The sequence below is a fragment of the Heterodontus francisci genome, chromosome 1 (genome assembly GCF_036365525.1).
Source record: "Heterodontus francisci isolate sHetFra1 chromosome 1, sHetFra1.hap1, whole genome shotgun sequence".
NCBI classification, from domain to species: domain Eukaryota; kingdom Metazoa; phylum Chordata; class Chondrichthyes; order Heterodontiformes; family Heterodontidae; genus Heterodontus; species Heterodontus francisci.
The window spans coordinates 198,382,364-198,406,412 of record NC_090371.1 but is presented as its reverse complement, the minus strand read 5'-3'; the positions used below and the strand labels follow the sequence as shown (position 1 = coordinate 198,406,412).

The 24,049-nt window shown below is 42.2% G+C and overlaps 1 protein-coding gene across 2 annotated transcripts in view; it reads left to right on the top strand.

Annotated features, from left to right (window-relative positions):
* The window catches only part of tll1 (tolloid-like 1), a 412,500-nt gene that overhangs the window by 353,773 nt on the left and 34,678 nt on the right, over positions 1–24,049 (top strand). For both annotated transcript variants that reach the window (XM_068040010.1, XM_068040002.1), the window contains 3 exons: positions 4,750–4,930; positions 14,982–15,107; positions 20,412–20,539. In XM_068040010.1, coding sequence (XP_067896111.1) covers positions 4,750–4,930; positions 14,982–15,107; positions 20,412–20,539 — 435 coding nt within the window. The remainder of the gene's footprint in view (positions 1–4,749; positions 4,931–14,981; positions 15,108–20,411; positions 20,540–24,049) is intronic.

Sequence of the window (24,049 nt, the reverse complement as noted above, 5' to 3'; positions counted from 1 at the left end):
TATTAGGTTTACTGGTACTGCAGTCAGATGAATCAGATGACAGAAAGAGGCTGTCCAGTTTACCTTCTCCTTCTCCTCTTCCTCGTCCTCCGCCTGCACCTCAACTGCTCGCCAAATAGTTGGTGGTGGGGGGCTGCCCTCACAATTGTGAGGTTGTGCAGCTTTGAGCAGAACATCATGAATCTTGACAGGTGCTCTGCCAAGTACTGAAGGGCTCCTCGAGGACAGTCCAAGCAGCTGAAGTTCTGCTTAAGCAACACAAAATAGTATGTACTACCACATTTTCAGTGGCAGCAGGGGTTTCATTATATGTATGTTGCCCAAGAGTGTGTGGGTTGTGTACTGGAGTCATGTCATCAAAGAATAGCCCTTATCGCCCAGTAGCCACTCTCTGCTTTATTGTGGTGGCTCCAATGTAAATGGTACAGTGGACTGCTGCAGAATGAACGCATCATGACTGCTGCCAGGATACTAGTCATTGACCTACATGATACACGGCATATGATTGCACACCAGTTGGACAATGAGGGAATGGAATCCCTTTCAGTTGCAGTACATCTCAGAGTTGACAAGTGGCACCCGCAAAGCCATTTGCATATGGTCATTGGCACCCTGCACCATGAAAAACCTGCAGTCCTCTCGAAGTCAGGTGCTTACTCCTCCAGCTTCTCTTTGTCAAGAGAGATTGAAACTTATTCAGCTCTTTTGGAGCACAGGGCCTCAGGGTGCTTCCTAATCCAACACTGTATGGCAGACTGGGAGATGTTGCAAATGTTGTCTGCTCCAGCCTGGTGACCATCACTTTTGCATCCACTGACAATGCTGTCCTTGCCCTGCTCTGAGATTGTAGTTGTGGTTGCAGCAGGTGGCAGATTTCAGTAAGGACATCCTTAGTGAAGTGGAAACATCTGAAATACTGTTCATCACTGAGGTTGAGGTAGGACAAATGCTCCCTGAACACCGTGGCCAAATATGGCCTTTTGCTAAGAACCCTTCTCTCCTTCCTCCTCCTCTCTCCAGCAATTTGTCATGCTGTGTCACCTCTGTTCATTTTCCCTGTCATGCTAGACCAAAGGGGATACAAACTATTGCACCCATGTCTGGGAGCAAGTGGTTTGAGCTGAATCTTTAAGTCGGGACAGAGTCCTTCAGCACCTGGCACACCACTCACTGCAGTCTTCAGCAACTTTAAACAACTGGAAAACACTAAACCTCTTTACAATCGCAGCAACAGCCAGTAAAAATCAATCAACAACCAGCCTCTCAATAGTTGATAATCCCTTTAAAAAGCACTGGTGTGGTCCTTCCTGCTGCTGAATGTATGTTCAATAGTGTAAGTTTAAAAGAGGCATTAGCTGGAGCATTGAACTCCAAAATGACAATGCTGACATCAAATCAATGTTACACACTGACATCATAATCTGCCTAATGTGCATATTTCTAATGGACGCTCCCTGTGTCTGTGCTAACGGCTTCTACATGGCATCTGGTGCAGCTAGCACCAGCAGTGAGCGCCAATGTCACAGAATGGCACTCATAACACTGAAAAACTGGGTGCTAGGGAGTCAAATTTCATGGCCAGAATCTTTTTTCCCTTGTCTGAACATTAGTACCACGAAGTTGCTTCCAAGGCTTGTCAAAACAGTTTTCCCAGTGCACATGAGAGCAGATTAAAAATTGGGGTGAGCTGCTTTCTGTTTTTCCTTGTTTTATGTACAGCAAATAATGATGAATATAAAAATTGAACTTGAAGGACATTTACTTAAAAAAAAAATCACAACTATGCTAGACTAAACTCCACAAAATTCAAATGTTCTTTTGTAAGATGCAATATGTTTGAAGAAAAATATATTAACCACTAAAAGAGCATGGACGAATAAAATGATCACAAAGATAGATACAGTTCTTAATGCATCAGCAAAATGTTAATTAAATTAAATTCAAATAAAAGCAGATGTAAAAATTCAGTTTTATAATATGCTGCCAGTCAGTTCTAATTAGTGTCAGAGAGAACCACATTTTGAGTGCCAAAAAAGATAAAATTGAGGCCATTCCGTTTAGCTAAGGTTAAAACCATACACAGTGCTATGAAATATCATATTTCCAGTGCTAAAACTGCTTTTCCTGTAATGTTTGTTTGCAGCAAATATTTATAGTACAAATATTCTATTTCCACACCACGAATGAAGTAACATGTAAACTGGCCTCTGTAGCACTGGAATAATATTAGAAAGGGACATGGAGAGCAAATTTCATCTCTGTGGTGCTGCCTCCAGTGATGCTATGGAAATCCAACGCCTTTTGATGGGAAAAGAGTGCCTGCACAGGTGTCCCTTGCACCTACCAGAACCTACAGAAGGAGCACTATCTTGATGTCACATGGCCCTACCAGCTGATGTGACATCAGAATGCCTAATTTGGCCTATGCACGTGCAGGCAACAAATTTGCAATTCACTTTACATAGAGCAAGTGCTGAGCTGCAAGATGAGCTCTGCACTAGCGCTATTTAAAGGGCCTGGCAACCAACTTGCAGGTAAGGTAATTGTGGAGCATTTCTGCTATTGCAAAGAGTCTGAAAGTACTCTGGAATGTTTTTGGAGGTGTTGTGGTGAGTTCCTGGATTCTCCAGAGTGTTGCTGCATCTTCATAGGGAGGGAAGGGGAGTAAGTGACCTGTACACACAAAGGCTGCAACAATAATGGGGGCTGCAGTTATAGTGCTTCTTGATGAAGCAGAGGTTGCCAAGATGGCAAGCCCTGCACCATGCCCTCTGCCAAGTAGGAGCCAAACACCTCCATGTTCCTGAACAGTGACAGGAGGCTGTCTGGCAGGTCAGCAGATGCACCCAGCATCTCGGTGTGCATGCCCATCAGCGCTGTCCTGTCTGCTGCCCCATCGTAGTCCTCATCTGAGTCCTCTGCAGCAGAACTCATCTGCGACTTCGCCTTCCTATGTTCCTATGTTCCTGCGAGCTATTCTTTCTCTCTGGCATGACTGCAGCCCACTTATGTCCAGTGACACCACATGCTGATCCCAACTCTATACTAGTCTTCAAGATATGTGCAGTGCCAGTATCTGAGCTGATGGTTGAGAGTTTCAGATCAACTGAAGGGACCTCTTCATTAGTGTTGTGCTGTTGCTCCCTCTCATCTTCCTTGGGCTGCTGTGGCTGAGCAGGTGGCAATTCTTGGGTATCTGAAAGCAGGAAATCAGAAGAAGAAGGGTAGTGTAAGGGAACTGGGGTGAGGTTGAAAGCAAGAGGTCCATGGTCACACCATCAGCAGTTTGTTCATCATGTCAGATTGCAGGGTGAGGGTGAGCTGGGAGTTAAGAAGGGGCATAAGGCAGGAAGATGTCATCATTCTCAAAGTTCTTAGCAATGCCAGATGCCACAGGCTCTGTCACAGTCAGCATCATGATGCTGAGAACCATCTACTCTGTAGAGTTCAGGAGATGCAGGGATCCTTGTACCCCCGCCAGCTCTGCCCTGCTCCCTTCTACTTTGTGTCACCTTGACCTGCAAGAGAGAGGGCAGAATGTCAGTCATAGTGTAGCACTGTTTTTGGATGCTGTGCCTGCCATAACTGTATTGCTGAATGTATGTGGAGGCAGCAAGAGGTGGGTGTGAGGCTTAAAGGATTAGATAATGTGAGCGGGTTTGGCTTGAGTCCTGAGTGCTAGGGAATGCTGATGGGTGAGTGGGGATGTGCTGCATTGAGCAGTGTGTGAGGTTGGTGGTGGTAGGAAAAGTTATGTGATGATGCATTCACTGACCTTTAACCACCCATGTGAAGCAATTACACTTCTTGTGGTACTGCTGCCAGCTCCTCGGGTCCAGGCGCCAGGAACTGATCTCTCTCGCCACTTGTCACTCCCTTCGAAGGGTCATCCTTGAGGGCCTCCTGGCCTCCCATAGAATGATGGCATCTCTCTCCTTTTTACCTGCACCACTAATGTCTCCAGTGGCGCATCCATCACACTGGAACTCGCTCTGGTGTTCCATTTTCCTTGTTTTAAATTGCAGCATTATTATTCAGTGCTGCTTCCCTTGAAGAGGCACAACCTGCCTTTAAGAACAGCAGGCTAGCTGCACCGCATGTTATTAGCACAATGCTGCTCAGCCCCCTGCTGAGCACAGAGGCAGCTGGCTGGCAGCATAAAGAGGCAGCCAACAATGAGGCAGACGTTCAGACCTATACTGCAATCATGATAATGAGGTGGGAGCATCAAATTTACTTGTTGTATGCCTCCAATGGAACCTGCACAGGCAAATCACTAAACATAACTCCCTGTGCTGAAAATGTTAGGTAAGCCAATTTTTAGCCCCAGTCTCCATGCCGGCATGGACTGTTTGGACCAAATGACCCTGTTTCTGTGCTGCATATTCTATCAAATGAGAGTAATCTCTATACTAAGTCAATTTTTTGACCACTTCATCTGATAAACTTGATCCTGTTGCTTAACAGATTAATGTTAAATGTGTGATGTAAACATAATACATTAAGAATTTCTGTGGGCGATGATTTATGTTCCATTTGTGGCTGTGACCTCCTTTATTCTTGAGTTACCAATTGCAGGATATAAATCACATCAAAAGATCTTGAAAATATATTCTTATTTTTCCACTTCGATCAACATGCCAATGCAATGTTGAACAAATTTAAAAGCACCAATGATGAAAAACAGAATGTGAAGCTTTTCACGTACATGCTTTTTGTAACTGAAGTTATCTGTTTGGCTTTTACCAGATATGCAAATATGATTATGTTGAGATCCGTAGTGGCCTTTCATCTGATTCCAAGCTTCACGGAAAGTTTTGTGGTACTGACGTGCCTGAAGTTATAACGTCCCAATACAATAATATGAGGATTGAGTTCAAATCTGACAATACTGTTTCAAAGAAAGGATTCAAGGCCAATTTCTTTTCAGGTATGTTAATTAGACAGTGTGTATCCCTGTAAAACATTGTTGAGTCTCACATTTGCAATCAAGATGTTCAAATGATATCACAAACTGTCAGGCTAATGTTGGACTGACAATCTAAAACCTGGGATTTGGTTATAGTACTTTTATTGTATTTGTGTATATAAAGGCATAATTTGAGAAGAGTGATGAGAATTGGACCATCCCAATTAATTGTGTGTTGCTGCTCATAGAAGAATAATGTGCTCATTTGTAATTTCTACTGTAGGCTTACATGAAAATATCTTCTCATAGATTATAGTGAATATAGTATATTATAAAACATTGATGCGTGTTTTAAAAATAGACAGGGTAGTAACAACACTTTGAAGCAGCATTCTACTTTTCCATAGAATGGTGACAGATAATCTGCAGAAACTCACTGTGAAGCATGGGTGGAAGGAACAACTATCAAAAGAAAAGTTTTCTCAGGATGCATCTTCTTATAGGTTGTTTTTTGAACAACACTGGCAGAAACCTGGAAGCAGGTCACTTTCTCCCTCTCTCAGGCATAAATAGTACATCGTGTGAGGAAACCAAAAGAAAGTGGAAGAGACGAAAGATAAGAAGGGAGTATCACCGTCAGAAATAATACAGTACTTCCTCACAGAGTATTTCTTTTCAATAGTCTTGCTTCTTTTGCGATATACTTGGACCTGGGTACTTCACCTTTACTGGTTTCAATAATGTATTATTGCTAGAATCATGCCGCACAAAGGCACAGTTGTCTTTCTGGAGTCTACTGAGTAAATTTTGTGAATAAGTGACATGCCAAGAAAATTTATGGAGAAATTGGTCAATCCCCAGGATACAAATTCATAAACTATATCTTCAGAACTTCACTTTCCAATAAAGTGGCTTACATGAAAAAAAGTTTCTAAATATGAATCTAACTCATTTTTATGCTTTTAAAATCTTGTATCTGCTTTAAATTTTTCCTGTCTCTCTGTCCTAGTAGTCCCAATTAGGTTCCGAAAGCCGTGAGCTTAGTTGAGGAAAGCTGTGGAAGCAGTTGAAGCTGGCACTTCGGAACCAGTAATTGCCCTTAGTGCCTCCTCTTAATGTCTCGTTGCCGTAGAAATCTCCAGGACTGCCATATTGACCAGGATGCTTTGCATGCCCATTGTGTTGTAGATGCAAGCCTTCTGCAACTTATCCACTATCTTCAAATGTGAGAGGAGATAGTCTCCACCACTGTCATATGAGATTTATGCTGCTGAATCATAGTTCTTTTGAAGACTTGACCCCTGGGATTGGGGTTCCTGAGTTCCTCATGTAAAATCAGTCATTTCAGTTTCACATATCCTCCACCCCTCGACTTCTTCTTCATCTGCTGTTTGCAACTCCTACTCTGGAGATCTGTGTTTTATCCTGTGATATAGCTATTGGGGGAATTTTAACCCCCAGGATGGGCAGGAAAGGGTCATCAGGAAAAAAAAAATTAAATGAGGCTGCATGTCCCAAATTCTACCACAGTTTTAAAATGAATGGCTTTGGGCTGAATTTCCCATGGCTTGGGAAACCTGACAGCTGAAACGAGGTGAGGACATCTAGATCCAGCAGGTGAGTGCCTTTGCATCACTGCTTGTGGGCAAGGAGGAGCAGGAGTGCTTCCACCAAGACCCTCAAGCTCACCTGCTTTCCTTGCGATCGGACACGCTTCCCGTGATCTGACGCTGCCTCAGAATCAGACCCTACCCCACATTTCATTGAGCCCCCTGATTTCCCACACCCCTGATATTCCCATGCCTTCGATCCATCTTCCGGCCATTTCAAATCTCCTCCCTGCTGACCTCCATTCTCCCCCCATGGTCTTTCTAATCTCCACCCCTCTCCCCACCCCATCCCCAGCCTCCATGTTCTCTCTCCACTCTCTCTGCTCGCTGGCTGCCAGATAGCCTCTCAAACTAGCTGGCTTCTGGCTGGGAAATGGACTTTTTAAAAATGAGATCCTGCCGTTAAATGTAACAGGACCTGCATTTCCAGGTTTCCGGGATGCTGTGACCATGCCCAGCACCCACCCACCCCCCACCATGCTTCATCCCCGCTTCCTCGCACATCCTCCTGCCTCTCATTAAATAATAGGGCCCCTTTGTCACCAGTTACTTTCTCTTGAGTGGGTGCTTCTGGGCTGATGCTTGAATAAATAAAGGGCCATGATAGATTTAGTGAATCAGAGTGCTGTGCAGCTGTCCGACTGCTTGTCAGGTCCTCCTTTCTGTAAAATGCCAGCACCTGTGAAGAACGCCATGACCATTTAGGAGAAATCATAGGAGGTCATTTAATTTCCTAGAATGTCCGAAAACTGCAAGGTGTTGCCGGTGAGCCATCCTGTTACCAACCAATAATTTGACAATCTACCACTGACTCCCTGTTATATCTGCCGAAGAATTGTCGCTGTTTAAGCGCCTGGCAATTGTCCTTCCTCCAGTGATGGCACTTTGTTGTCACCAATTCTGGGAGGCCTTTTCCATTTCAAAGAGCGAGAAGAGATAGGGGGCGAGGTTTTCAATCCGGTGATGGGAACCCGATGGCCAGATCATTTCCGTCCCCGACCCCACACCATATCACTGTTGTGATGCAATGTAATTTACATAAGAGCAAGGCCCTAATTACCCCAGAGCCAAATTTGGTGCCCGGGTGCAGGTACGATTTGGGAACAAGTTCTGGAGGACACGTTTAAAAGGCAAACTGCAGCCATTACTGTGCTTGTCAGTTTGACTATACTTTTCATACAAGATTTTTTCATCAGCAACCACAATCAATAATGGCTCCTTGCAGTGCTCCCGACAGCTGTGCACTAATGTGTCCCAAACCGTTCACTCTTCCCTTTATTACCTTTGAAAATTTGATTCTGTCCTTCTCCAGTCTGTTAACGACCTCATCAACAAGCTTAACAGCAAGTTAATTGGAGGCATGCAAGTTGCTGGCTCCCCCCACTCTCCTTTTAAAAATTCCAATCTGTCATGGAGGCGTCAGAAGACTGACACGCCATCAAGTGCACTACTTTCAGAGCGTGCCTGCACCCAACCTTCCCCCCATGGTCGATTGAAATTCCAGCTCAGAAAGTCTAGGGCTTAATTCAGAAATGAATGTCACCATGGTACCTGCAGACATTCCATTGTGATCATGCTATGAGGTGCACACCATACAGCAATCTCTTCGCTCTTTAGTCAGACACCATCACTCTTGCTCTCAGAAAGTAGGATAAGGATCATTGGAATGGTGGGAGAGATATGATCTGGGTGTGGAACAGGCGGGTATGGTGGAGAGTTGGTAACATGTCTGATGTGTTTTATTTACTTCATTCATCTCTTCATGTGGGAAATGATGCTTCTAGCATTATTTCAGGATGTGCACAGGTACCTGTGCTTTCATTTACATGGTCAAGCTGGTGCAGCCATTTCCTGCATTGAATTGCCAGTCATAGGGTAATTGGTATGGAACAGATGTCCTGCACCATCTTCTTCCATACTGCCTGCATCGCGCTTTTCTGGAGCATCCTATCTTGGGTTTGAAGTAGTCTTGCCCTCGTCTCTGCCAAAATCAGAAACTTCTGAGAACCTCAGGGCCTTGACCACAGCAGATACCCCCTCCCCCTAGCTTCGCCCAACCTCCCTGCCATCCCAACACAAAATGCCAAACCATGTACTGTATTGTCCTCTTGGTGTACTTTTGCTTTGTCTCTAACTCCTTGATACTCTCAGTGCATTCTGGCTCTTTAAGCTGCAACATCGACTCAACTGCTGCAGTTAAACTGGATTAATCTTCCTCCCAGCCACCAAGAACCACTTATCAACAAATTCTCACATTTAAAAGGAGAAATTCTCCAGGTGGTCTGGCCAATATTCATTCCTCAATCAATATCACTAAAACAGATTAAGAGCAAAATACCACGGATGATGGAACTCTGAAATGAGAACATAACGTGCCGGAAATACTCAGCAGGTCTGGCAGCATCTGTGGAGAGAGCAACAGAGTCAACGTTTCAGGTCTGCAACCCTTCGTCAGAACCGATCAGTAACTCTTGCCGACTATTTTATTTGCACGCCCCCCTGTAGCGCAGAGGCACTGGGACAAATTGCTGTGCCCCAGGAATCGAACCTGGGATTTTCTGACTTGTATGATTTACAGCTAAATTAGATAGTGCCTTTACCACTGAGAGGAACCAGTTGTACACTTGTGTATGTTGACTACAGTCACAAGAATATCAGATGCTTTCTGGAATTGAAAATATAAAACAAATGTTTTTGGTTGAATTATTTTTCTCTACTGTTCAACAATATACATTTAAAACACTGAAAATGTATTCATATTCTGTTGTGAAAAGCAGAACCCACAATTTTTTTTTGTTCACATTTTTTCTACCATCACTTCCTGAAGGCATTGACTCATTGGTTTCACAGACACTGGATGAGCTGTGGTATCTCATTCAAGTGGTTACTCTTCATGTGTGAAACTTGGCAGTGATATCAGGTTATTGGATCCTAGATACCATCAGAATTGAGTCTAATCCTATCTTTTCATTGTATCTACACATGGGACTTCCAGCAGGGATCAGTGGATGGAAGGTTGAAGTGGGAATCTGGGCTGACTTTTCCCTCCTTAAACCAGAGTGCTGTAACCATCTGTAGGAAACTGACTGGCCCCTGCTGAAAGCAGCTGACTCAGCACAGTCTAGGACTAAACTCAGGACATTCCTAATCTATATGATTTAGCTAATCACTGGATATAATCAATTAGTTATTTGAGGAGCTGAAAAATACAGATCTTCTCATAACTGCATTAACTTAATATATTGAGCCAATATTGTACATTCTGTTAAATCCATTCAGGGCAAGTACAAGATTAAAACTTTATTACAGTTAGTGCAGAATAATTATGTTTAATTTAAAATTCGCAGGTATTATGATGCATTTTTGTTGTTTATAGTGCTAACAATTGAAACCAGTGTAGTGCATATTTGCCACACAAAGTGAGTACTTCATGCGGAACAAAAAAAATCAAACCTTTACAACAAAGATGTGTAGCCAGTGTTCAGTATTAAGGCCCAGGAACTTCAGAGGTAGTAGACAATTGGCAAAAGTGCTTTGGTGTCTGCTTTTTCTGAGTTGCTTTTGATATAACACTCACTGCCTGTATTCACTGATTACACACCACAATTTATCATTTATTATGTACACCTTTATAAACATAATAGAAAATTTGCAGCTGGATATTTATGAATGAATCAAAAAGAGTGAGAATAGTTTCATTTTCCCCTTTAAAGACTTGTGTTTTTGTTATTATTAGAATAGGATATTATTTAGAAATGATTGCATTGCTTTCAATTTAGCCTAATGGATAAGTTCGCAGCAATATATTAAAATTAACTAAGCTGAGTCCTGAAAATATTTGAGTGGTATATCTTGGCTTAAGTGTCTATGTGCCCCATCCTCTCCTGCAGTCTTCATCAAAGTTCACGAGGTCATTGAGATATCCCATGATTTATATGCCGTTAGCAGGATAGAGGTGCTTCGGCCCCTCCCAATCTCCATGAAAGAAAACTAAAGGGAACGGAATCAAAAATTGTTTTTAAAATGAATGGTCAGATCCTCAGCAGTCCAGGGCAGGATCGTGCCACACAAGTGCCAGGGAATGACCATCTCCAATTAGAGAAAATCCCACCATCTCCCCTTGACATTCAGTGGCATTACCATCATTGAATCCCCCACTGTCAATTCCTGCAGGGGGTTACCATTGACAGAAACTGAACTGGACCAGCCATATAAATGCCATGGCTACAAGAGCAGGTCAGAGGCCAGAAATCCTGTGGCGAGTAACTCACCTCCTGATTCCCCAAAGCCTGTCCACCATCTACAAGGCACAAGTCAGGAGTGTGATGGAATATCACACTTGCCTGGATGAGTGCAGTTCCAACAACACTCAAGAAGCTCAACATCATCCAGGACAAAGCAGCCCGCTTGATTGACACTCCATCCACCACTTTCAACATTCACTCCCTCCACACCAATGCACAGTGGCAGCAGTGTGTACCATCTACAAGATGCAACTCACCAAAACTCTTTTGACAGCACCTTCCAGACCCACAACCTTTACCACCTAGAAGGACAAGGGCAGCAGATGCATGGGAATACTACCATCTGCAAGTTCCCCTCCAAGCCACACACCATCCTGACTTGGAACTATATCGCTGTTCCTTCACTGTCGCTGGGTCAAAATCCTGGAACTCCCTTCCTAACAGCACTGTTGGTGTACCTACACCACATGGACTGCAGTAGTTCAAGAAGGCGGCTCACCACCACCTTCTCAAGGGCAATTAGGGATGGGCAATAAATGCTATCCTAGCCAGATCCCTCGAAAGAATAGAAAAAATCTTCCTGTGCTGATACCTTTCTTGGGGCAGCTCCCCCGCCCCAACAAGTCAACCAGAAATCTTTGGTACAAAGCCAGGAACTGTCATATCTGGGTCCTGTGAACTTTCAAGACCTGTATATTATACAGTTTCATATAATTAATGCGTGTGTATATACTCAAACGAAAACAATACAAGTAGATGCTATTTGCAGTAGTTGCTCAAACTGCCACCAACACACACATTTTTTAAATGGCTGCTGCTATAACACACCCATCAGCCTGAGACTGGTAAGTATTGTTTGGGTTGAATACCCTACTGGCCTGAGTTATACTGCGGGGTACAGTTACTCAATCTTGCCACTGAGCTAAAACCTGCAAACATTTATGTTTTGAGAGCCGAAGCAGGAGTAACCACCACAGTCTCATAATTTTAAAGCACCCTGCTTAAGTCAATACAGTGGCCAGGCATCCAATAAACCTTTGGACACTTTTTGAAGGCAGCGTCATGCTGAACCTACTGAAGATGTTTTCACTTATCAAGCCAAAATGTGTTAAGAGGTTATGTAGATTATCTACCTCATGCATTATACGGTTGAACCAGAAAACACTTTGTATTAGTGCAAAAGTGGTATTATAAAGGCACCCTATGTTTTCACAAATTATTACATATGGCACAGAAAAAAATGTAATGAAAGGTCCGTTAAATAGAGACTAAAATGAAAGCAAGCTTACCCTCAGTGGGCTCACTAGATGCACTGCTCACTGAGCTGTACAGACTAGGAGGATCTCAATTTCTATATTCACTTGTGCTGAGTTAGCTGATTTCACCTAGGTGCTGACAGGACCAATACAATTGGATTTGCTGTGCCTGGGCTAAGGGAGAGAAAATTGTCCAGCATTCCTTCTCTGGATTACAATCAAGCAGCCTCTGCTGGGCAGACAAAGGCAGGGAGAAGAATCAGTCACACACTAACATTGCCTACAGTGATTTTCAAATTTAGAATTTATTACAGATTGCTACTGTAATAAAGACAGTGGTGTAATATTTATCATCATTAGTTTTTCTTGCATAAAGCAGATGACTTTTCAAATTGATCAATTTTATTTAAAGATAAACTAACCAGCTGCAGTGCAAATAGCAGATACTCTCACCAAATAAAACCTATTGTTTTTGTTACATCAAAATGTAATGCCAAATAAAAGGTACTTATTATGTCTGTACAAGTCCTTGTCAATACTAATATTCTGACTGTCAAATGTTGTACAGATTGTTAAAAGATATTGAAGGCTATATTGGCCTTGGAGGGAGTGCATTGTAGATTTGCCAGATGATACCTGAACTCCAAGGGTTAAATTTTGAAGAGCGATTACACAAACTAAGGTTATATTCTCTGGAATTTAGAAGGTTAAGGGAGTGATTTGATCGAAGAGGAGGGTAGAAGTTTGGAACACTCTTTCACAAATGGCAATTGATGCTAGATCAGCTGTTAATTTTAAAAGTGAGGTTGATAGATTTTTGTAACCAAAGGTTAAGGGATATCGGGCAAAGGTGAGTATATGGAGTTAGATCACAGATCAGCCATGATCTCATTGAATGGCAGAACAGGCTCAAGAGGCGAAATAGCATACTCCTGTTCCTGTAGGTGGCTTTAGCACCTGTCTTTATCTATGGCCTCTTAGCCAATGAACGCTTAACATGCTTTCATTTTTTTGTCTGCTTTTTAGCAGTGAATTAGCCCATTTAAAATAAATGGGTCAACACCTACTCCAAGATAATAAATAGAGGAATGTCATACATGTTACATGTTTATCTACTGATATCACCAACAATAATTTCTTGGCTATAGTCAATTGTCAGTTGTTAAATAAAATATGATAAAATTTAGATATGTGTATTGATATATTGATCTATTTGGTCAAATAGCTTTAGTGTGTGTTGCATAGTAAAATTAAAGGAAAGTATTTAATATTTATCCTTAAATATTCTGACAAGTGTTACTAAAGACTGAGGTATTTTTCTGTTATGTTGCTTGTTTACTCACAGAGCCTTCACATGAAAATAAAAAAATAATTGTTGTACCCTGGTGTCAACTGAGATAATGGACTTAAAGCAATCAGTATACACTCATCTCTGGTGCCATCTTGGTATGTTTTCTTTCACAGACAAGGAAGCACCATGCAAAGAGAAAATTTTTGTTTTTGAATCTTGCAAGAATTTGATGCAGGTTTCCCCTTCCAGCCGAGTACGTATTATTGACAGACAGGTGGCCTCTGAGAGTCTCAGAGGTATGGCCACATGTCCTCTGATTGGTTGGCATCTAACACAATTTTCGGGTTGGATATTTCATTACATGGGGACTGACACATCCATTCAAAACTGGAAGACTGATTTCTGTCCAACAACAGCAAATATATTTATTCTCCCATGACAATCCATTTATTTAAGCTAATTATTCCACCTACATGGAATGTGTGCAGATCTTATTTCATTGCCACTTGGGAATGCAATGTGTTTAGCTGTTTTCTATCAGAAGTTGTAAGATAACAACAAGCAAAGTTGTGAATAAATATGATTTGCTATTATACAAAAATAGAAGCTTCTTTGTACAATGTGTTTAAAATTGCTTTCATTTTTTAAGTGTTTTGAAATCCAGTCATTTTACCTAAAATTAGTTCCTTCATTCATTCCCCCGCAAATCATTTATTACTATTAATATCAAAGGGAAGTTTGTTGATGTATTATGTTCACAAGGCTCAATGTACTCATTTCATCCTTCCTTATATTTGTATGATGGACTATTGAGCAAATTGAAGAGCCTGAGAATTTTGTTTTGTATTTTTTTTTTTGCAAGGTGCTCCCATCTGTTTTAGTAATTAACAGCTACCCGTGCATCTTCATTCTCTGCATGTTGAAGTGTGAAAGCACATTACATCATGGAACTGAGAGTGTCCGAAACAGTCTGCCAGTTTTGACCAAATGGACGAACTACCCCTTGCCTGATATGATAGCTCAACATAGAATGACAAGAACTGACTGCCACTCACTGGAATGGCCGCTAATATAATTTTGGCTTTTCTCCCCTGCAGCGTGTTTTATGGCTGTTTTATGCAGACTCCAGGGGTTATATCTTCTGTGCTAATCTTTGCTTCATCTCTAACATAGTTATACATTTTTAGGGGATTTGTTTAAATAAGCAAAATCATTTGCTAAAATGTTGCCTTGATCAGTAAGTCTGTTTGAAGTGAACAGGATGATTTTTTACTTGTAGTTCTTAACTGCTGCTGGCTTATTTTGTGTGTTTCTGAAATGTCCAGATTCTTTCAAGCATAATGCACTGCCAAGCACTTTAAAAATTACAGATGGTTTAAATGAGCAGGGCTGAGCTTTTCTTTGCTAAGGAGACTATAAACAGCTTGGAGCCATTGCCAAATCCAAAAGCTTCTTTTCGTGTCTGCTTGATGGATTGGCAATTGTAGGTGAAAGTGCAAGCTTAATAATGAATAGGTATAGCTAAAGCAAATGGTTCTGGGCAGTCAGGCCTGTGCTTTAGCTTACCTTCTTCTGGACAAACACACAGGCACATTTTCATTCTTACCTAAATGTTTTGGGCTAGCAGCTTGTATGTACATGTTGTATAATCTCTCCTCGACCTCTTCACAGATAAGGATGAGTGTTCCAAAGACAATGGTGGCTGTCAACATGAATGCATCAATACAGTAGGCAGTTATGTATGTCAGTGTCGAAATGGATTTGTGCTACATGAAAACAAACATGACTGCAAAGAAGGTATGTGTTATGATTCCTTAGACAAAAAGAATATACTTATTTGATACTTAAACCAAAAGAGAGCTGATCTAATAGCTTAGAGCACAAACATGTGCTTCCATCTTCCATCATGGTGTAATAATATTTTAAGAATACTTGCAAACTGACTAACTGCTTCAGAATCATTTGAATCAGAACTGAAACTATGTTGTTCATATAATTGAATATAATGCTTGATGCTGGTGGGATGTCAGAAACCTGAACGCAGTCTAATGCAAGGTCCTTTCAAAGAGCGTATATTATTCTGCTGGCTGTCTGAGTATCTGTAATGATGGGACCGCCAAGAGTGTTTTTTGTTATGTCAACATCATCATTATCACTTTCACATATGGGTAAGTGCAGAGTTATGTCAACTTTACAACTGTAAAGGATGTTGACAATGCACTCCACAAATGACATATATTTATAGACCCAAATTTTACAGTTTGCGAAACAGAATTATGGGATGCAACTACCAGTTGTTTGTTTTATCAGCCAGTTTGTGTTCCCATTGAAATGATTTTAAAGAGCATCTCCAGGAGCTGTCATGTCCTGTTGGGCCACTGGGGTTAACAGTATTTGTACAGTTGATTTGGAAATTTCTGTTATTAATAACAACCTTTGTGGGATTTGTAGATGTGATGAGGATTGTACAACAGATTAGACAGGCACTTCACTTTTATATGCATAAGTTTCCTGACGTGAATTTATTTCAAAACTAAAATCAGAAACAAATCTCTCCTTCTTGCCTCTTTTAATATCAAAATTGTTGAACAAGAATGTTTTAAAGCTTATGGGCTATATTTCTCACTTGACCTGCATCAGGGCAATAATAAGAAACAAATCAGCATATTTAAATGCCTGTATTTGAAAGGATTTCCTGAGGGCTCAGTGGTACTATCACTGGCCATTTAAATGTTTCACTTCAGCGGCACGGTGGCGCAGTGGTTAGCACCGCAGCCTCACAGCTCCAGCGACCCGGGTTCAATTCTGGGTACTGCCTGTGTGGAGTTTGCAAGTTCTCCCTGTGTCTGCGTGGGTTTTCTCCGGGTGCTCCGGTTTCCTCCCACAAGCCAAAAGACTTGCAGGTTGGTAGGTAAATTGGCCATTATAAATTGCCACTAGTATAGGTAGGTGGTAGGGAAATATAGGGACAGGTGGGGATGTGGTAGGAATATGGGATTAGTGTAGCATTAGTATAAATGGGTGGTTGATGGTTGGCACAGACTCGGTGGGCCGAAGGGCCTGTTTCAGTGCTGTATCTCTAAAAAACTAAACTAAACCACAGCAACTCATTCTAAGCATTCATTTAATAAAAGGTGAAATCAAATAGCGATATTGCAAAGCTGAAATTCCACCCTGGCATGTCCAACAATTAATCATAGTGTTGGAAAATACAATATTGTAATTTGAAACAGGACTAAAGAAGCCCTCACAAGGTCCTCTGATATGTGATAAGTTAGGGTTAGTTCTCAGCTTCATCACATCTGTAACAATAAGGATCATAACAGCTGGTAAATTGTGTGCAATGCACAGCTGAATTTCCAGTATTCGGTCCCAGTGGGTGTGGATCCCTGCTGGGAGTGCAAAATTGAAAAATAAGCCTTATTTTCTGTTCTCCACATAAGCAGCAACACAAAGATTCTTCCAATCCCACAATGCCTCTTTTCTCTAGAAAACAGAAGGCTGAGAGGCAACCTCCAGTTGTTTCCACTTGTGGCAGAGACCAGAACTAAGGATCATAAATATAAGAGAGCTATTAAGAAATGCAATAAGGAATTTAGGAGAAATTTCTTTACTTAGAGTGGATAGAATGTGGAACTTGCTATCACATGGAGTAATTGAGGTGTATAGCATAGATGCATTTAAGGAGATGCCAGATAAGTACACGCAGGAGAAAAGGAATTGAAGGATAGGCTGATGGGGTTAGATGAAGTAAGATGGGAGACGGCTCATGCAGAGCATAAACACCAGCAATGGCCTGTTTCTGTGCTGTAAATTCTGTTCTATGTAAAAAAGAATTGTTAGGTTTTTGAATATACTGAAAAATTAATTTATTTATTGAGAATGAGTGGAGCATTTAATAAAAAGAGTTCCAACGTAAACACAATAGGTGATCAAATAGCAGTAATATATTTTGCCTATATGGTACCAGGCAATTTGAGGATAGAAAGTAAATTAAAAGACTAGGAGAGCTAAATTGAACTCTGTTGTGTCTGTTATTCAAGTGCTCGATGGCCACCTAATACTCAAAAAATGGGATTCGCGATACATGCTGTTACAATCCCGTTAGGGACTGTTAACTTTTAAAAAGAGAAAGTCAAATTCCCAGTTATTACTAAAAGAATTGCACTACAAGATTTCACGTTTTAAACAAAAAAACTTCACTGTACCAGAGTTAAACATACAACTAACAACACTACAATTTGGAAACTCTTATACGTTGAACTTAAAACCTTATCAAAACATGAAGACGTATACTTTAAATAAGATCTCAACAGAACACCCCCATTTTACTTTTACTTCAACCACAAGAGATCTCTTATACTTTACAGGATCTTTGCAGTTTGTTTACTTCTCCTGGAACCTGTTCAAAGTATACCGCAGGTCTTAGGAATTCACTTTGATTTTCCTTAATTTCTCAGCTGTCTTCTGAAGTACGAGATCTCCTGAGGATTCTCCCACCAGCATCCGGCTAGGCAATCCTCCAGATCTCTTTCAACGCCTCATGAATCTGGATTTCCAGCTTGAGCATGGACCTTATTCAAAACAGAAACACTCCTGGTTCCTGATGGCCACTTAGCTCCTGAGTCTAGCAGCTTCCAAAGCCAACTGTTTTCCAAAAACCAACCGCCTTCCAAAAACCAACTGCCTTCCAAAAGGCAAGTGCCTGTCTGTGTCAGCAAGCACAGAGATAGAAAAAAACCCTGACCAACAGGTACCCCTTGCATCAACTATTGCTATAGCAAGTGGTACACGTAGGATGTCCCAGATATCAATTTAAGCTAATTACCTCCAGCTCCACAGTATCTCTGATTTCTGATACACACATGAATTATTGATATTGCTAACAATAACAGACAATCCCTTCCAGGCTTTATGGCTTCAACTCCCAACTAAACAAGCCCACCAGCTGCTTTATGGCTCTCACCTCTCTAACTCTGTCTCTGTAAGCACTCATGGAGAGATCTTTGATCTTTAAATCTTGGGTAGTCTGCAACCTTTTGAAATTCTTACAGCTACACATTTATTCCCCAAAACTCAAAGTGACCTCCAAAATATTAATACAAGCCATGAATTAGATGATCATAACAGTGCACACACTTATGACGGGAAATTGCAGGATGCCATCCTAGTATGGGCATGCACTAATGACGGCCGACAACATTCAGAGCAGGCACATGCTGCCAGGCTCCCTGCTGAGCACTGAAGCAGCGCAGCCAATGCTTAGCCCTACACTACAATCAGGTAAATGAGGTGGTAGCACCAAATTTGTGTGCTGCTTAGCTCCGCCTCAATGGGAACAGCCAGTTGTGAATCCTGATCCTTGCACCCAAAAGACAGCCCAGATCAGTCTTTAATCCTTTATGTTGGAAAAATAAATGATTTTTTTTGTTAGAGAGTGTCCTTGAGCTGTAGCTTTGAATTCTGACAGATAATTAAAGAGAAATCATCTAATTCTATTCAATGCAGTGCATGTCTGAACACAATATTAGTAATGCACATATTTCTTACCATTCCAAAATATTATCAAGTATCTTACCTGACACTAGAACCTGTAGTTCAGGTCTTCTTTTCGAAAGAGAAGCCACATATGATATTTTTGTTCTCAATTGGTTGCGTGGATAGCAGTGTCCAACCATAAGTGAGTTTTAGATAAACATTGGAGAGCATTTTCAGCAGAAAACACTTCTTTTCACTCCATTAATATTAATGATGTAAGATTGTATGTGGGGCACCTAAATTTACTGTATTCATTGGGGAGGGCATGTATGAGACTGCATGTCAGGTGTGTAACTTTGTAAAATTAGCTTTATTGAGTCCTTTTAAAGTGAATGGGGTAGATTTTTCCTCTGCTCTGTGGCTGGGAGTCAATATTCCTTAAGCACAGAGCAGAGGAAAAAGCAGAATAGACCCTGTACATCTGGTTTTTGCCTTCATTATATCTGACTGGGATTTCCTTGAACTTTTCCATAATGTGGAGCTGGGCCTGTGCTGGTATTGAAGTGGGGAGGAGTATACTCAGCCTCCCACATATTCCAGTGGGAATGCACCCTTGGCAGCCCAGCATGGGAGCACTCAATGAAATCTGGCACTATGGCCTGCCCCTGGACCCCCACTGACCAAAGGTTCTGCAGGGATGTAGATGCAGGCTGTAAACAGAAGGGTAAATGTCTTTGTATTGATGCACTCAGAGCCTTCTGGCTGCTGGTCTCCAGTGGTAAGCAGAAAGGCCAGCTCAGAAGATCCAAAAGGCAGAGCAGACCTGAGAGGCACTTGTTTCATGGGTTCAAGGCCCAGCCAGGAAGTAGGCTGGCTTTAGTATTACCCCCAAGTCGTGCAAGTGGCTTGCAAGAGGAAAAGTGTGTGCATTCTCTTCCTCTTGGGCAGAGTGCCTATGCCTTGAGATGGACTATGCCTGACTCATGTCCATTGGCCATCAAAGGAATAAAATAGACCATCAGTATAAGAAGGCATTGATGGTCACCTCAGCCTATTCAGATATACTCCCATTTTTGAGTAAAGTATCTCAGTAAATCCATTGATAGGATATAATGCTACAGCAGAAGAAATAAGCCAGGAATAGTTTAGCGCCTTGAAATTAATCAACAAATTCCTTTGTCCAGTATTTTAATGGAGACATTGGCATTCCTATTAAACTAGCAGGAATATAGACATATTAAACAATTGCACACTAATATTCATCGAATCAAACTTTTTAGTTTCCAGGAAATGTGGCTATTGGATTTGAAATTCAGCATATTTTTAGTTCTTTTATGCCATACAGACTGCTGGAGCACAACGTAGGCAAGAGTGCTGCTATTTAAATGACTAGTTAAATGCAATGTATTAAGTTTACATCAATCTTCTCTTTAAATCTTTGTTCCAGTGATGTCGTAATACATTCTACAGATATTGATAATTAATTACTTATCTCAGTGTTTATGTTTTATCCATTTAGGATGCCTTTGTGAATAAATGCTTTTAGCTAAATTATATAATGTGACTTTAACTATAATGTCACTCTGCTCATGAACTAATTGGCTTTGTTATTTTCTACCTCAGCTGAATGTGAACACAAGATCTATGGCGCCACTGGTGTTATCACCAGTCCCAACTGGCCAGATAAATACCCTAGTCGCAAAGAATGTACATGGGACATCTCAGCAACTCCAGGCCACAGAGTGAAGATAGTAAGTTTATGATTAAAGAAGATAACTCTACCAACTACACTTTTAAAAATATTACCACCAGTTACAGGGGCTGATTATACAAATTATACTTCATGGCTGGGCTAACCATAAAAGCTTGGATTGTGTATTACAAGATTATGGCTGTGACTTTAAGCTCAGTGAGAGTGGCACACGGGAAGGGTTTAAAAACAAGGCCATTCCTGGTTGCCGTAATTTTTAAGATGATGAATCAGGCCATCAACGAGGTTTCCTGTAAATGCAGGTAAGGGCCTACTTAATATTTAAAAGTTACAGCCCAATAATGTCATCAGCACCGCAACGTAATATTAAATTGAAAGCCGGGGGAGTCCCGCACTGTTTGCAGCCTGGCCGCTTAACCACTGCGGGAGATGCCAACTGGCCAGAAGAGGTGAAGGTAGGTCTTCCAAAAGTTACCTCTGTTGGAATTCCTTCTGAGCAAGGAGGATCAGGAGCACATCCCCAGGCCTCGCAAGGAGTCTTTGGGATGCCCTAGTTCCAGCCTCCCCCGATCCTTGATTCTGATCGCGCAAGAGCCTCCCTCCCACAAGTCTCTGGCAGTGGTCTTTTGCTGCCAAATTATCACTTCTGCCTGGTAATGAATCTGGCTGGGTGTCAGGTGGCATTCCAGAAACATTTATCTAATTGTGGCCCTGATGTTAAAATCAGCAGAGTCTGTACACCCATGAACTCTCAGGGTGTACCAACCTTTCCCGCCCCCCCCCCACCCATCCCAGCCCCAATAAAAATGAAGGACCATGGGCAGGCTTTTCACCCCAATATGGGGGCGGGAATGAGGTGGGCAGACATGCAATTAAACGGCCAATTAAAACCGATGATCAGAGGCCGACTGGAATTTTCTAGTCAGCCTGCAAGCCCCCCCGCGGCATTGGCAGCACAGCAGCTGCCTGGAGGTGGCCTCCCAGCGACAGACCCCGGGGGCCAATGCTGCAGACAGACATTGAGGCCTCCCCCACCTGCCTGGTTACAGCTGTGGCTGCAGAGCTCCTCTTCCATAATGGTGGTCCAGCAGCTGTGGTCATGTTTTTGTTTCAATTATTTTAAAGTTGCTGCGAGGGCATCTCAAGAACTTACCTTCAATGGCAGGCTGCAGCTCCTTCCTGCACTGGAGAGCCTCCAATTGGCCCTCCAGCTTCGAGAGCCACCCACCGTCCTTAATTAGACAGCGAGCTAACCCTCTGGTGTTCTGATGAAGGGTCACAGACCTGAAACATTGACTCTGTTTCTCTCTACACAGATGCTGCCAGACCTGCTGAATATTTCCGATACTTTCTGTTCTCATCCTCTCTGGCCACTAATTGGCCAATCCAGGTGAAATCCATGTTCAGTGACTGCTCTGACACAGTGCAGAGCCGGGGCCCACATTTAACCCCGACGTCCAGGTCCAACCTAAACGCAAAATTCAATCCTATGTTTCTGTATCAGAAAAAAATCCAATATACGTATACTTTACCATTGTGTAAAACTGCTGAGTACAGCATCTTGGCAAGTCAGTCATGAAGTACAAACATTGACATTAACAAACACAATGGGCTGAATTTTATGAGCCCTCCGGCATCGGGGGTCGTGGCGGGGGGGCCCGAACATTCTTCTGAGAGAGGTCCGCCACGACCCCTGATGCCGAGAAGGCCCCACTGCATTTTACTGGCGGTGGCGAGGCCTCAGTGCAGCCAACCCCGCCTCCCCGCCACCAAGCAGCCTTCATTTGCCTAATAAAACTTATGCAAATACATGCTAATTAACCTACCTGGACCGGGTGGCCGTCCCAAGCCAATATTCTGGCTGATGGCCGGAAGTCCCGCGCCTGCCGATCCCCGTTTGGGGATTTAAGGCGAGACACTGGTGGGGATGGGGAGGAGTGAAATTTTCAGGGCGGGAGGTGGGGGGGGGCAGCAGAGAAAAATGTTTCTATTGGATGAGTGGATGGTGGGAAGGGGTTGAAGGGCAAAGGTGACTAAGTTCACGGGGGGGTAGGGGAAGTTCGGCTTGGAATTAAGTTTTTTTTTTGGTGGGAAAGGCCCAGAAATAAAATCTGTGGTCATTGGAGGGGATGGTAGAGGGGCTTTCAGCTTTTATTGAAATCTTTAAAATTTATGTCAAACAAATGTATGTGTAAAAATGTAAATTCGGATGAATGGCTTGAAGCCCTTTAAAAATGTCAGCGGACGCCGTTGCTGAGGACGGAGCAGCCATCCCCTCTACGTCATCGGGGGTGGCCATTCTGCCCCCTCCATTTAAATCAGTCCTTGCGCGAAATATCACAGGCCTCTGCACAAGGATGCACCACCGACTTCAAAGCGATCCGTCGTGATTTGTGGTGCATTAATAGAATTCAGCCCTATAAATCTTTGTACTTCCTGTTAATTCTGTTTAAATATATAAAACACTGAATAGTATATTCACACTTTGAAAGGGGTGGTATTTTCAAAACACTAGAGTAGGGAATAGTAAGTTATTAGGTGGGGTCAGAGGAAGGGAGAAAGTAATAAAGTCTGAATCAGGGTTAATGTGTATGTATGTGAATGCACGGAGTGTGGTTAATAAGACTGGTGAGGTACAGGTGCAGATTGCCATTTGGAAATATGATGTTGTGGCTACAACAGAGACCTGGCTCAAAGAAGGGCAGGACTGGGTGTTAAATATTCCTGGATACAAGGTGTTCAGGAAAGGTAGAAAAGGGATAAAAGGGGGACGGGTGGCAGTATTGATTACCGAGAGCATTGCAGTGCTGGAGAAAAAGCTTGTCCCAGAGGGGTCGAGGACAGAATCAATTTGGCCAGAGCTAAGGAACAAAAAAGGTGCAGTTACATTGCTCGGTGTTGTCTATAGGCCACCAGCTAGTGGGAAGGACATGGAAGAACACATTTGCAAGGAAATTATAGAGGTGCAAAAATTATAGGGTAGTTATAATGGGGGACTGTAATTATCCAAACAAAGACTGGGATAATAGTAGTGTAAAGGGAAGTGAGAGGCAAGAGTTTCTAGAGTGTGTTCAGGAAAGTTTTTGACAACAGTATGTTGCTAGTTCAAAGAGAAAGGAGGCACTGCTAGACCTGGTTCTTGGGAATGAGGTGGGCCAAGTGGATCAAGTATCAGTAGGAGAGCAATTAGGGGATGGTGATCATTGTATCATAAGGTTTAGGCTGACTATGGAAAAGGACAAAGAGCAATCCAGGACAAGAATAATTAACTGGGGGAAGGCCAACATCAATGGGTAAGAATGGAGCTGGGGTGAATAAATTGGAGTCAAAAGCTGGTAGGAAAACTGTTAGATGAACAATGGGTTATTTTCAAAGAAGAGATAGTTTGGGCACAGTCAAGGTATGTTCCCTCAAAGGGGAAAAGTAGGGCAAACAATTCCCGAGTTCCCTGGATTACAAAAGAGGTAAAGATTAAGATAAAGAAGAAGTGTGCTTATGACAGATGCCAGGTAGAAAATACTATTGAGAACCAGGCTAAATATAAAAGGTC